Source organism: Choloepus didactylus, chromosome 15 (genome assembly GCF_015220235.1).
Source record: "Choloepus didactylus isolate mChoDid1 chromosome 15, mChoDid1.pri, whole genome shotgun sequence".
In the NCBI taxonomy this organism is placed as follows: Eukaryota; Metazoa; Chordata; class Mammalia; order Pilosa; family Megalonychidae; genus Choloepus; species Choloepus didactylus.
The window spans coordinates 33,619,405-33,634,126 of NC_051321.1; the positions used below are offsets into that span (position 1 = coordinate 33,619,405).

At 42.0% G+C, this 14,722-nt stretch overlaps 1 protein-coding gene across 2 annotated transcripts in view; it reads left to right on the forward strand.

Moving 5' to 3' along the window:
* The window catches only part of LOC119510088 (dynamin binding protein), a 112,387-nt gene extending 98,525 nt beyond the window's left edge, over window positions 1-13,862 (forward strand). For both annotated transcript variants that reach the window (XM_037804165.1, XM_037804166.1), the window contains 6 exons: window positions 949-1,077; window positions 2,163-2,495; window positions 2,897-3,076; window positions 3,860-4,058; window positions 10,574-11,121; window positions 12,093-13,862. In XM_037804165.1, coding sequence (XP_037660093.1) covers window positions 949-1,077; window positions 2,163-2,495; window positions 2,897-3,076; window positions 3,860-4,058; window positions 10,574-11,121; window positions 12,093-12,278 — 1,575 coding nt within the window. In that variant the 3' untranslated portion in view covers window positions 12,279-13,862. The remainder of the gene's footprint in view (window positions 1-948; window positions 1,078-2,162; window positions 2,496-2,896; window positions 3,077-3,859; window positions 4,059-10,573; window positions 11,122-12,092) is intronic.
* The last annotated feature ends 860 nt before the right edge of the window (window positions 13,863-14,722 follow it).

Below are 14,722 nucleotides of genomic sequence, written 5' to 3' on the forward strand. Positions count from 1 at the left end.
CTTCAATTCAGCATTTATGGAGGCCTTCTCCAGTCTCCGTCATCTTCCAGAGTTCCAAGCAAGTGGGATTTGCCCTATTGGTTATTTCTAAAAGGATACTTTTTGGTGATGTCTTCTATAGCCATCTTGATGACAGAGGCATCCATGTTTTTAAGGGACTTCATTTAACCTTTCATACATCCTAATGCAATTTTTAATTCATTTAGGTTTTTTGGGAGGCTAATATCAACATAAATTTAGGCATTTCCTAAACTTCACCTAAGGGAGGCAGAAGCTCATCATTGTGCGAAGTAGCCAAAGAGAACCAGCCTGGGATTCAGAAACTGTCACGATTAATCAGCAGTAACTGTGCATTTACTCTCCCATTTATCCAGTCATTCAGTAAATGATAATTGCACCAGTGAACAAAGCAGACAAAAATCCCTACCTATATGGAGCTTGCGTTTTGTTGGAGGGCAGGGGGAGATAGAGACAATAAACAAACATTACTAACATTAGTATATTATATTGTGTGTTAGAAGGTACATTTTGCTATGATAAAGACAGGTAAAAACAAGAGGACAAGGGAGTCAGGAGCTCCACAGTCAGAGTGGGGTGGCAGGATCGTGACCTGCTGGTCACAGGGGGGTCGGGCAGCTGTTACTGAGAAGACTGCACGAGTCCAGGCTTGACGGAGGGAGGCGATTATTCATTATCATAATCTTGGAAGAATTGTCTCAGTTCTAATTTGATAATTTACTTTTTGGTGAATTAAGAAACCCTCAAATTAGGTACACAGATTTTTCTCTATGCTCCATAAATCATGGGTTGTGAGTATCCCCATTTCAAAGCTAAAATATTATATTTGAGAGAAAAATGTTAATTATGCAACTCTTTTGTCCCAGACTATATAAGATGAATGACGGAAGCTAGAGTGTTCGCTTTGGTTGTAATGGGATTTGTTTCTAGGAATCTGCATGTGTGAAGGTGGTGGCTGCTGTGAGCATGTGGGACTTGTGCATGGAGAAGGGAAATCGAGACTTGGAGCAGTTCGAGAAGGTGCATCGCTACATCACTGATCAGCTCTTTACAAATTTCGTAAGTGACTCTTTATGCACTTTTCATAGGTTGGCCCTCCCTGTTCCTGTGGTTACCTTTAACATCCAGCTCATGAAAAAGTTCCACACAGACGTGCTCCATGCATCAGGAGTATTTTAGATAAATTAAAATAGGAAGGCTTCATCTAGCCGTTCTGCTTTCCCTGGTCTGGGGCAAAGTGTAACCTTTGTTTGATTTTGTTTTTCCATGCCTTACTCTCTGTACCATGATGATTAAATTCTGGTTTTATATTCAGAACATGACTTTCAATTAGTTGAACGTACAGGTAGAATCTGTATATATTCAGACGGATCAAAGAGATCTTTGAAATGGTGCAAACTACTTTATAAAAAAAGCACTGAAGGCCAGGGTGCTTGGGAAATTTAAATAGATATATATGGAATAGTAGCCTTATTTAATCACGAAAGAAATGGGTGTGACTTGATAGTTTTTTGGAGACCTCTGGATGGCATGAGGCTGAAGGAGGTATACCCACTTAGGGAACTATAGGTGTCCTCACAGTAGCAGCTTATCAAAAAGAATTTTCTAAGTACCAATTTATATTTTCTATGTGTTTAGCAACCTGCTCTCATTTTCTATCCCTCTAAAAAGAATTAGAGAAAAATCCTTTGTGAGGCAAAAACAAGATATTACCAAGTAGTATAAATAGAAAGAGTATTACCCCATGATTTTTATAACTATTAAATCATACATTAAATTCAAGCTCTATTCATGCACATAAGAAGTGACAGACTGTCATGTCTAGTTTTTAATGTAAACATCATTTTTTAAAATTCAGTTTTATTGAGATATATTCACATACCATACAATCATCCATGGTGTACAATCAACCAAACATCATTTTAATGTGTGTATTTTAGCATTTGTTATCAACTAGGAGCTAAGTGGGCTTAGCATATTTTGCAAACTTGTTAGTGTGTGAGAATTTTTGGAGGAATCAAAGAAAAACTGTTATAAGCAAGCAGGTGGTATGGACTTAACAAAATCAGCCTGAAGAGTATTTTGGAGAATAACAAATGTGGGATGCCAAGCACCTGAACAACGTGCCTTTCTCTTCCCTACAGAAAGAGAGGACTGAGCGGCTTGTCATCTCTCCCTTAAATCAGCTACTGAGCATGTTCACAGGGCCCCACAAGCTGGTCCAGAAACGCTTTGACAAGCTTCTGGACTTCTATAACTGTACCGAACGGGCAGAGAAATTAAAAGACAAGAAGACGCTGGAGGAGCTGCAGTCTGCCCGGAACAACTATGAGGCCCTGAACGCGCAGCTGCTGGATGAGCTGCCCAAGTTCCACCAGTATGCCCAGGGCCTCTTCAGCAACTGCATCCACGGCTATGCCGAAGCCCACCACGACTTTGTGCACCAGGCTCTGGAGCAGTTAAAGCCACTGCTTTCAGTGAGTCCCTTGCTCCTTCTATGGAAAAGTAGTGTCTGAAGTTCTGAAATTTTTATGAGACTGCACAATAGGGTTGTTTGAGGAATGATTCAAACTAGATGGGTTAGATCTGGCATTAGGTCAAGTCCATCAAGAACTGGAATCCTTGATCCTTTGATGGTGCCATGAAACCTGTGGCTTTTAAATGTCTCTCATTCCATCTCAAGCGATTCTCAGAAGAGCCGGCCAACTCGGCCTGCTGGCAGTGCGGCAGAGCTCGTGCCTTAGTGTCGGGAGCTTACACGGAGTGAACTGCAGCTGAACCTTAGCTTCCAGTTGGTTTTAATGAGCTTGTCAGGCCAGGGATCTTTAATCCATTTTCTCTTCTTTCCTTTATCTCTACTCTTTCCAATGTACTCCAGTTACTTAAAGTTGCCGGCAGAGAGGGAAACCTTATTGCCATCTTCCATGAAGAGCACAGCAGAGTTCTGCAGCAACTCCAGGTTTTCACCTTCTTCCCAGAGTCTCTTCCAGCCACCAAGAGGCCATTTGAGAGGAAAACTGTGGAGCGCCAGTCCACTCGAAAGCCACTCCTGGGCCTGGTGAGGACGGAGCGCATGGAGAGGGATAGTGCGGCTTGGCGGCTAGGAGTGTGGACTCCTGGCCAGACCATCTGGGTTCAGATCCCAGTACTGACCCTGACTCGCTGGGCCCTTCACTTCTCTGTGCCTTCATTTCTTCATCTGTAAGACAGATAATAATTGTAATTATTCTTATTACGAGGATTCAATGTTCATGTGTTGCAAAAGGTATGATACTTTTTAAAAGTAGAGTAAGAGACTGGATTATATGAGATCATAATCTAAAAAACTGCTGCTTTGTATTTGCTTACAATATTTTTGCCCCATATAACCCTGTAGACACTAATTTATGTTGTCTTAAAAGGGATATTCGAATTTATTACGACCTTTATTTTTTCTCATTCTTATTAACATAATTTGTTTTCATAGATGGGCAAGTCAAAGATAGGAAAAGTCAGTCTTTAAGGTTATACAACAAAATATAAGTCAACCTAATATTAGGTATTTTGATTCTTTAGGTGCACTTTAATCACATTTTTAAAATCACATTTTTTGTCACAAGATAACAGATATAAAACTAAAAGTATGTTAAATTTTCTTAATAGCTACAAAGGCACCAAATATTGGTTTTTGCCTGGCCTCACGGACCCATGTAATCATAACAGTGTCTGCTGGGTGTGGCAAGGAGATGACTGTCACCACCCTCGTTTCCAAGGCTCTCCCTGTGTGTCGGGACTGCGTGGGACTGCTGGGATGACAGCCGGGAAGGGCTTTGCTAATGGTACTTCTTGGGTTGTCTTTCAGCCAAGTTACATGCTGCAGTCAGAAGAACTCCGGGCCTCCCTTCTGGCAAGGTACCCCCCAGAGAAGCTCTTCCTGGCAGAACGGAACTTCAATGCTGCTCAAGACCTTGATGTCTCACTTTTGGAGGGCGACCTGGTGGGTGTGATTAAAAAAAAAGACCCCATGGGCAGTCAGAACCGCTGGCTGATTGACAATGGAGGTAAGAATTAGAGACATCAAATGACTGTAACCCTAAATGAGGAGAAAGAGTGATTTGAGTTGTTCGTGGACCCTATCTAGGCCAGAAAAAAACATGAGAGTCTTTGATTATTTGGGAAAATGACCTTAAAACTTCTATCCATCTCTAGGGAGTATTATGCCTCAATCATTACTGAAACAAAAGCTGTTTTTAGTTCTGTTTTTGTTTTTACCAATTCCAGAGGAGACTTCATGACCACTCTTGCAAGATCTTTCCATGTCTTACAACTCGCACAGCTGTGAAGACTGTTTCCTCTCGGCCTCTTCTGAGTAAACCACAAAATAAGCTGCACTCTTCCAAGTTAGATAACATTCCTTCTCATCTTGTGTGTGAATTTAAAACCTATATGAAAAGATTCTAAAGTAGGTTTTCGTTTGTTTGGTTTTTGAGTTTTTCCGCCGTAACAGGTTTACCCCTTGCTTATTTAGATAAATAGCTCATAGCTTTTACCCTGATCCATAATCCTTTTCCTATAATTCCAAAATCCAAAAAGCTCTGAAAAACAAAGATTTTTCTGAGAACTCATTAGCCAAAACCTGACCTGATCTGAACTCATTTGTTGGCCAAACCCAAATGAAGTAAAGTGAGGCTATTTATAATCTTTATTGCCCCTTTTGGTATCAATAGTAATACATTTTGCTAAAGAAATGTGTATGTGTTTGATTATGGGTGCTGACTCAACCCTGCTAGGGGCATTATGAAATACAGAGTATGTGTACTTGGTTGCCTGATGCTATGAAATACAGAGTTACATGGACTTGGTTGCCTTTCCAAAATTCAGAAACTCTGAATTCCAAAACACATTTGGCTCTAAGGGTTTTAGGGAACATTTGTGGAACTATATAATAAACATCTATGTACACATCACGCAGAAGTGAAAATTTTAATTTCTGGGTTTCTTTAAAAGTATTTTGTGAATTTTTCCCCTTCCTCCCACTAGTAGTGGGCAAGACAGGTGAGAGACACCGACATGTTCATAGACAGATGAGCTCCTCATAAAGTTCCAAGTTGTTCAAGAAGTTACTCTTGAACTTCTTGGGTTTTTTATCAACTCAGACCTCATAAGTGAAGTAATGACAAGAAACCTGCACCAATAGGATCAGCCATGGACCCTCTACCTTCCCTCCTGCCCAGGGGCTCCTCCCCATTCATTCATTAGATTTTTATTGAGGGCCTGCTATGTGTCAGTGTCTTTTAGGTATTAGAAATAAGTCTGAGATCCAGATGAAGGTGGCCCTTGATCTTTTGGCAGATACACACTCCGGGTCCCCTGCCCTGACACATTTCTTAGTGGATCTCAGCCCTAATTTATGCTTTAAAGTTTTAGCTGAATGTCCCCGTCTTTTTTTTTTTTTTTTTTTTTTTAACTTTTGTCCAACTTTTTTTTTTGATTAAATTCAGTTTTATTGAAATACATTCACACACCATACAATCATCCATGATATACAATCCACTGTCCACAGTATGATAACATAGTTATGCGTTCATCACCACAATCTATCTCTGAACATTTTCCTTACATCAGAAAGAACCAGAACAAGAATAAAAATAAAAGTGAAAAAAGAACACCCAAATCATCCCCCCATCCCACCCCATTTGTCCTTCAGTTTTTTGTGTTTTTTTTTTTTTCCATTTTTATTGAGATTGTTCAAGTCCCATACAATTATCCAAAGATCCAAAGTGTACAATCACTTGCCCCTGGGTACCCTCATACAGCTGTGCATCCATCACACTTAATTTTTGTTCAATTTTTAGAAACTTTTCATTACTCCAGACAAGAAATAAAGTGAAAGATGAAAAAAGAAAAAAAGAAAAGGAAACTCTAAACCTCCCCTATCCCTAACCAACCCCCCTCAATTGTTGACTCCTAGTATTGATATAGTACGTTTGTTACTGTTTATGAAAAAATGTTGAAATACTACTAACTGTAGTATATAGTTTGTAATAGGTATATAGTTTTTCCTTATATGCCCCTCTGTTACTAACTTCTAATTGTATTGTCATACATTTGTTCTGGTTCATGAAGTGATTTCTAGTATTTGTACAGTTGATCATGGACATTGCCCACCATAGGATTCAGTTTTATACATTTCCATCTTTTGACCTCCAACTTTCCTTCTGGTGACATATATGACTCTGAGCTTCCCCTTTCCTCCTCATTCACACACCATTTGGCGCTGTTAGTTATTCTCACATCTTACTACCAACACCCCTGTTCATTTCCAAACATTTAAGTTCATCCTAATTGAACATTCTGCTCATACTAAGCAAGAGCATCTACATTTCTTCCACAAGGCAGGAGGGAGAGTCAAAGAAGGTAGAGAGGCAAAAGAAAGAGGAAGCAAAAAAAATGACAGCTAGGAAGCAGCAAAAGGAAAAATAACCTTAAATCAAAGCAGAATAAAGAATCAGACAATACCACCAATGTCAAGTGTCTAACATGCCTCCCCTATCCCTCCCTCTTATCTGCATTCACCTTGGTATATCACCTTTGTTACATTAAAGGAAGCACAATACAATGATTCTATTAGTTACAGTCTCTAGTTTATGCTGATTGCATCCCTCCCCCAATGCCTCCCCATTTTTAACACCTTGCAAGGTTGACATTTGCTTGTTCTCCCTCGTAAAAGAACAGATTTGTACATTTTATCACAATTGTTGAATACTCTAGATTTCACCAAGTTACACAGTCCCAGTCGTTATCTTTCCTCCTTTCTTGTGGTGTCTCACATGCTCCCCACCTTCCTCTCTCAACCGTATTCGCAGTTACCTTTGTTCAGTGTACTTACATTGTTGTGCTACCATCTCCCCAAATTGTGTTCCAAACCACACACTCCTGTCTTCTATCACCCTGTAGTGCTCCCTTTAGTATTTCCTGTAGGGCAGGTGTCTTGTTCACAAAGTCTCTCATTGTCTGTTTGCCAGAAAATATTTTGAGCTCTCCCTCATATTTGAAGGACAGCTTTGCTGGATACAGGATTCTTGATTGGTGGTTTTTCTCTTTCAGTATCTTAAATATATCGCACCACTTCCTTCTTGCCTCCATGGTTTCTGCTGAGAGATCCGCACATAGTCTTATTAAGCTTCCTTTGTATGTGATGGATTGCTTTTCTCTTGCTGCTTTCAGGATTCTCTCTTTGTCTTTGACATTTGATAATCTGATTATTAAGTGTCTTGGTGTAGGCCTATTCATATCTCTTCTGTTTGGAGTACACTGCGCTTCTTGGATCTGTAATTTTATGTCTTTCATAAGAAATGGGAAATTTTCATTAATTATTTCCTCTATTATTGCTTCTGCCCCCTTTCCCTTCTCTTCTCCTTCTGGGACACCAATGATATGTACATTATTGTACTTTGTTTCATCCTTGAGTTCCCGGAGACGTTGCTCATATTTTTTCATTCTTTTCTCCATCTGCTCCTTTGCGTGTAGACTTTCAGGTGTTTTGTTCTCCAGTTCCTGAGTGTTTTCTTCTGCCTTTTGAGATCTGCTGTTGTATGTTTCCATTGTGTCTTTCATCTCTTGTGTTGTGCCTTTCATTTCCATAGATTCTACTAGTAGGTTTTTTGAACTTTTGATTTCTGCCGTATACATGTCCAGTGCTTCCTTTACAGCCTCTATCTCTTTTGCAATATCTTCTCTAAACTTTTTTAATTGATTTAGCATTAGTTGTTTAAATTCCTGTATCTCAGTTGAAGTGTACGTTTGTTCCTTTGACTGGGCCATAACTTTGTTTTTCTTAGTGTAGGTTGTAATTTTCTGTTGTCTAGGCATGGTTTCCTTGGTTATCCAAATCAGGTTTTCCCAGACCAGAACAGGCTCAGGTCCCAGAGGGAAGAAATATTCAGTATCTGGTTTCCCTGAGGGTGTGTCTTAGAAAATTGCTCCACCCTTTGATGCCTCATGTCACTGTGCTTTTCTGCCCAGCAGGTGACGCCTGTTAGCCTATAATTCTTGACTGGTGTGAGGAGGTATGGCCGTGTTCCCCCAGGCTCTGGGGTCTGGTTCTGAATGGAAAGGGCCCCACCCCTTTCCTCCTAGAGAAGACAGACCCCTCAGGTGGAGGTCATTAGCATTTCTATGGTCTCACTCTCTACTTGTGGTGTCTCCACCCTTCCCAGAGTCACAGCCCTGGAAACTGAAAATGACTGGGGCTTTCTCCACTGAGCCAAAAATGAAACAGATAGTCCCCTTCAGACCCAGTCCAAGGCAACCCTCTGGCTCTCCCAGGTCAGTCATCACCCAAAGCCTCTGTCTGTTTTTGGGGGATGCGTACCTGTAGTGAGCAGTTCACACTCGCTACTTAAAACCCCAGTTGGAGCTCAGCTGAGCTGTATTCGCTTGCTGGGAGAGAGCTTCTCTGTGGCACCACGAGGCTTTACAGCTCAGGCTATGGCGAAGGGGGTCTCCTGACCTGGTTCCGCAGGTTTTACTTACAGATTTTATGCTGTGTTCTTGGGCATTCCTCCCAATTCAGGTTGGTGAATGATGAATGGATGGTCTCGTTTGTCCCCCCGCAGTTATTCTGGATTATTTACTAGTTGTTTCTGTTTTTTTGTAGTTGTTCCAGGGGGACTACTTAGCTTCCACTCCTCTCTATGCCACCATCTTGCCCGAGTCCTGTCCTTTAGTTTTTATCCCCATTCCTCCACTCATCCATACACTAGATAAAGGGGGTGTGATCCACAAGGTCTTCACAATCACACTGTCACCCCTTGTAATCTACATTATTATATAATTGTCTTCAGGAGTCCAGACTGCTGGGTTGGAGTTTGGTAGTTTCAGGTATTTACTTCTAGCTATTCCAATACATTAAAGCCTAAGAGGTGTTATCTATATAGTGCATAAGAATGTCCACCAGAGTGACCTCTTGACTCCATTTGGAATCTCTCAGCCACTGAAACTATTTCATCTCATTTTGCATCCCCGTTTTGGTCAAGAAGATACTCTCAGTCCCACGATGCCAGGTCCACATTCATCCCCGGGAGTCATACTCTGCGTTGCCAGGGAGATTTACACCCCTGGGAGTCGGGTCCCACATAGTGGGGAGGGCAGCGAGTTCACCTGTCGAGATGGCTCAGTTAGAGAGAGAGAGGGCCACATCTGAGCAACAAAGAGGTACTCAGGCGGAGACTCTTAGGCACCATTACATACAACTTTAGACTCTCCTTTGTGGTAATGAGCTTCATAAGGGCAAGTCCCTTGCTCAAGGGCTCAGTACATCAAACCGCCAGTCCCAATGTTTGTGACAGCATCAACACCAGTCCAGGTGAGGATGTCCAACACATCCACACCTTCCCCCAGATCCTCGGGGCTGGGGAGGGGGAGGCTGTAAATATGTTTTTTATTATCTGCCCAAATTACTCTAGGATGTGTCACTATTTCACTCCAGCCTATACTAACCTACCGTATCTCACTTCCTATTCAAAGTTCCATGCAATTGTGGTGTTTGAACAAATCGACTGTAGAGTTGTACCGTTTAGAAAATTTAGATCCTGTACCAAATAGATATTTATTCCCTTGGTCTCATATGAAAGTTGAAGCTTTAAAACACAATCAGTTTCAACCTTTATCCTTTGGGCTGGCTTGCCCTGGTCTTAACCAGACCCGCTTCATTCATATCACTAATTGAAGTCTGGGCTCTTTTTCAGCTTTTTTTTTTTTTTTTTTTTTTTTTTGACAGTGGCTGCATGCAGTAATACTGCCATTCATATCTGCCAAGCTCTAGCTCTGAGTTTCAGGTGTCTCAGAGATATGCATTGTTCCAGCGACCAATCAGGTTATACGCTAGGGGATCAGCATCTCAAAGTTTAGAGATAGGCCTTACAATTCAGGGATAGAGTTAACTGCTGTAAGAGCTTACAATCTAGAATGTCCCCGTCTTTATCTTAGGCAGTTTATGAAAGTGAATGTCTGCTATTGTATTTGCTATCTGTGTATTACGGTCAATGTAAACGGCTTCCTGCTTTAGAATATTCTCACAGTCTTTCCCCAGTGCTTCCTAAACCAAAGGGAGAGATCCAAGTGTCATGGATGGGGAAGGGGATAGAGAAGCCTGGCTGAGGAGCTCTGTCAAGATGAGGCGGTTCCTAAAATCTCTTTACACTTGATGTATTTGAACACATAGTTAGCCTCTGTTTCTATGATCTAGACAGCCTCATAAATTTTCTTTATATGCCCATTCTCAAACATGCAGCCATTTTTATTACTGTCTTGCCTTTCCATAAGGCCTCCTTATCACTCATCTGTTACAAGGTTGTGACAAGAATGAACTGGTAGGTAGCCACAGCTTTTAGTCTCTGCCCACCCACATTGTATCCTTGGATTGAATGTTTCGATCTGATTTTTTCACTAGGCATCTTATTTTGTGACTCTGAATTATTGACCTAGCTCTTAAACCATGTTTTTTCCTCTGTTGATTTCCCCACACCCTCCATCTCTCCTCTCACTAAAAGCTCTTACTGTTTCCTTCCCGCAGTCACCAAAGGCTTTGTGTATAGCTCCTTTCTGAAGCCCTACAACCCGCGTCGCAGCCACTCTGATGTCTCTGTTGGCAGCCACTCTTCCACCGAGTCAGAGCACAGCGGCTCCTCGCCCAGAGTCCCACGACCGGATAGCAGCAGCACCTTGACCTTCGACCCTAGCAGCATGGCTGTGTCCTTTACCGCAGGGCCCTGCCAGAAACAGCCTCAAGATGCAGCTTCATTGAAGGAATTTGACCCAGGAAATCTCAGTGCATCTTTAAACTTGGGTAATTCAGAGAGTGGCCCTAGCAGGTGCCTTTCAGACACAGACTCCACCTTCCAGCCCAGGCCGCAGGACTCTGTAGATGCAGCCAGAGAGATTATCCAACCTGCAACCACCCCAAGAAGCTACCGCTGCTCCAGGCTTCCAGAAATGGTTGGCTCTTCCCTACCAGGGCGAAATAGGCAAGGTAAAGACCTTGTAAAGGGATGTGCAAGAACAGCCCAGTCTTTGGAAGACAAAAATGAAGAGCCCGAGAGCTTTGAGGCAGAAGGCAACCAGGTAAGTGCTCCCCTGGTTCACCACCGTGGAACAGGTGGGCACGGGGCACACTCCTCCAAGAGTGGGCGTGGCAGAGACCTGCCCAGGTCCTGGGAGGTGATCTGCAGGTGAGCTCACAGACAACTCTTAGCATGCAAGGAAACTCCCCACTCAGAGAGTGAGCAAATGCAGCACCATCTGAGCTCCTTCCGTGGCTGACTCTTCACAGGCTATTTCTGGAACCCTTCTGTGTTACTGGGGTGTTTGAAAGGTGTTACCATGAAAACTTTTTCCACTCTTCCAGTTCACTAATTCTTTAGTTGTATAGTCTATTATTTAATCCATCTACTTAGTTTTTTTTAATTCAAATATGTTTTCATTTCTAGAATTTGCATTTATTCCAGTTTCAGGTTTTCCTTTGTGATTATAATTGAACAGGCAATTACAAAATTCAAAAATGAATTTGAATATAGCCTTTATATCTTGAACATTATAAGCCTACATATTTTAAAGCTGCTTTCAGATTGCTCTATTATCTATAGTTTCTCAGCTCTGAATTCACCCATTTATAGGATTTGCTCACTCTTACAGCAGTACGTTTCCTTTCGCTTTATAAGGTTTGTCACTGAGCTCATGTTGAGCAGTTGTTGTCTTCATTGGGAGACTTGGTTATTTGTGAGTAGTAGAGGTATTTGCCTCTGCCAAGGTCTGGCTTCATAAGACCAGTCTTCACACTAGTTTCTCAGCTCAGACTTTCCATGCCACATTTCAGTCCCACAGATGAGCATAACAGATGCCAGTTTCTCTCTGGTGATTCTGTTACTACCCACAACCCAGTCACATTTCAGGTGTTCAGTAGCCACATATGGTTAAGGGCCGCCATGTTGGACAGTGCATATAGAGAACCTCCTCATCATCACAGAAAGTTCTGTTGGACAGCGTTGCTCCAAGCAGTTTCCCATTTTCTAATTCACTTTCTCTCCCTCACACAGGTCTATTTTGCCGTCTATACCTTTAAGGCACGAAACCCAAATGAGCTGAGCGTGGCAGCCAATCAGAGACTCAAGATCCTTGACTTTAAAGATGTTACAGGAAATACAGAATGGTGGTTAGCTGAAATTAATGGGAAGAAGGGCTATGTTCCATCCAATTATATCTGCAAAACTGAGTACACCTGAACCTGTCTTCCCACCACTCAACCTTGCTGCTTTGCTTGCAGTCTGCTGAAAGGTTCTGGCGGTCCACTGAGGCGAGGGCACCACTCCTGAGACCCAGGCCCTGTCTGCATTGCTTAACCATGGCATGGTGGAGCACAAATAAGTCTTGTTCTTCTCAACTGAGTTGTAAACCTTGATGTGCTCTAGAACTTCTAGAACTTGAAATGGGCCCTGGGTCTTACAGATGATTCAGTGGCCATGAGAAGAGAAGCAAGTCTTGGGATCAGCCAGTGGAAATGAGAAATGTCCGATCAGAAAACCAGTGTCCTATATATGCTGGCAGCTGTGCTATATATAGCATTAGACAATGTTGGCATTGGTTGCTGCACCTTACTGAGCTTGAGGTGACCCCGTGCTCCACGATCAACTGACCAGAAACTGACTTGGATTAAGAGAAGGGTTATGGTTCTAGGAGCTTTGCTGTAGCCTGAGAGCACTTTTTAGGCTGTGGCTCTGCGTGTGACAAGGAGATTGTACTAAGAAACTGTACCAACCTAGTGTTTCAAGCCTTCGGGGACACCTTTGGTGTCCCGGAACACATTCTCTTTCACCCCCTCCCTCCACACACACACACACACACACACACACACACACACCTGCCTCTAATTTCTAAAAGTCCCTAAAATAGTAACATCTGTAATCTTTTTCTTATTTATTTCACTTCATTCCCAAATTGGCTATGCAAAATTCAGCTGCCTCCTTCTTTTAAGAAGTGTTTTGGGTCTTTATTTTCCTCTGACCCTTCATCTGTTAGGTTCTCTTCCCTTGTTAGATACATTTTTATATTTTTGACAGTTGTCTCTACTTTATATCCTCTGGGTGTGACAGAGCCTCATGTCCCTCTCTGTCCCTGTGACTCAATAACTGATAAATTTTCTCAGAAGAACATGATCAGAGTTACAGCCATTCCATTCAAAGTCTTAGTTCCGCAATGAGCTGAAATCACTTCAGCAAGGTGGACTATTGGTTGCCTTCCTCCTTCCTCCAAGCACACGTACTATCTGGTTACATCCATAGATGCAGAAAACATAAAACATGCATCTCATTTGAATTAGAATAAGCAGTCTTAGAAGTAGCTTATCTTAGACTTGGAAATAAGCATTTTCTGTTTCACCACTAACCTCCATTCTTCAGATCTGACAGTCTAAGCCACACAGATTCTCAAGTGCCTGAAGCACCTCCCTGTGGTCTCAGGAAGATACATGCTAACCCTTTGACTAAGAATCTCTCCCTAAAAGTTCTGTTTTAGTAGGGTTCTTATGCTTAAGGTCTTGCCCAGATGTGAAGCCTACCTTGGAACAGGACGCTAAGAATTTTGCCTTTTAAGAAAGGGAATCAAGAACAGCTTTACAGCTCCTGCTCCTTCAAGTGTCTGTCTGGCCTTAAAGCCCAGATGACTTGGGAGACATCCATGGACTCCTCATCCCCAGGGTCCCAGCTTCCTGTCAGAAGGTAGTAATGCAAGAGTCTCTTGTGAATAGTGTTTATATTTAGAGATGTTTATATTTAAATAGTTATTTTATAAATAAAAGCACTTCCAATGGCCATGAGTGTATTTTCTTGATTTCCCTCTGTATTGAGCCTGAACACTTTTCTCAGGTTTCCAAAGGCGCCTTCTTGACAATTCAGTGATACCCAGATTCCAGGGGAATGGGAAAGGCTGACTGAAGAAATGCAGGACAGAAATTCATTTTGAATCCTTTTATACTCAAAAGATGTCTACATTGCAGGCAATTGCCTCTCTAAGCCATTTTTTATTATAAAATCCTTGCAGAACAGAAGATTTGGTATTGTAAGCTGGTGTTCTAAGAGGTAAGTATTTTCCTGCTGTTACTGATGTGGAAACTGATGCACTAGAGATTAAATAACTCACCCAGGGCCACACAGGTAGCAGCTTGGGCAGGGGTGAGGGGTGGGGGTGGGGTGGGGAAGAAGTAGCAGGAGTGGTGGCAGAAGTAGGATTGAGAATAAAGTGGGTGACAGTGAAGCAACTGGTCCAAAATTGTTAAGGTCTAGAGAACATGTGGTTGAATAGGTAGATTTGTGGAAAAGAAACTTAGAGGCCATCTAGTTTACCTGTTTCATTTTGTGAAGCAGGAAAATGGGGTCCAAAGAGATCGTGACTTAGTCTGAGTCCTACCTTGAGTTTTTTACAGATACTGAATTTAAACCTGGGCCTACGGGCTCTCTAGTCAATAGTCTTTCTCTATACCTTGTTCTGGAGCCAGACTGTCTTGAGACACTTAAAGCTTTGTGACCTTGGCAAATTACCTAACCTATGCTTTAGTGTCCTGATCTAAAGTAGGGATAATAATACTGTCCACCACACAGAGTTGTTATAAGGATGAAATGAGTTAATAGATGGAGAGCTCTAGAACATTGCCTGCCACAGTAAAGGATAAATT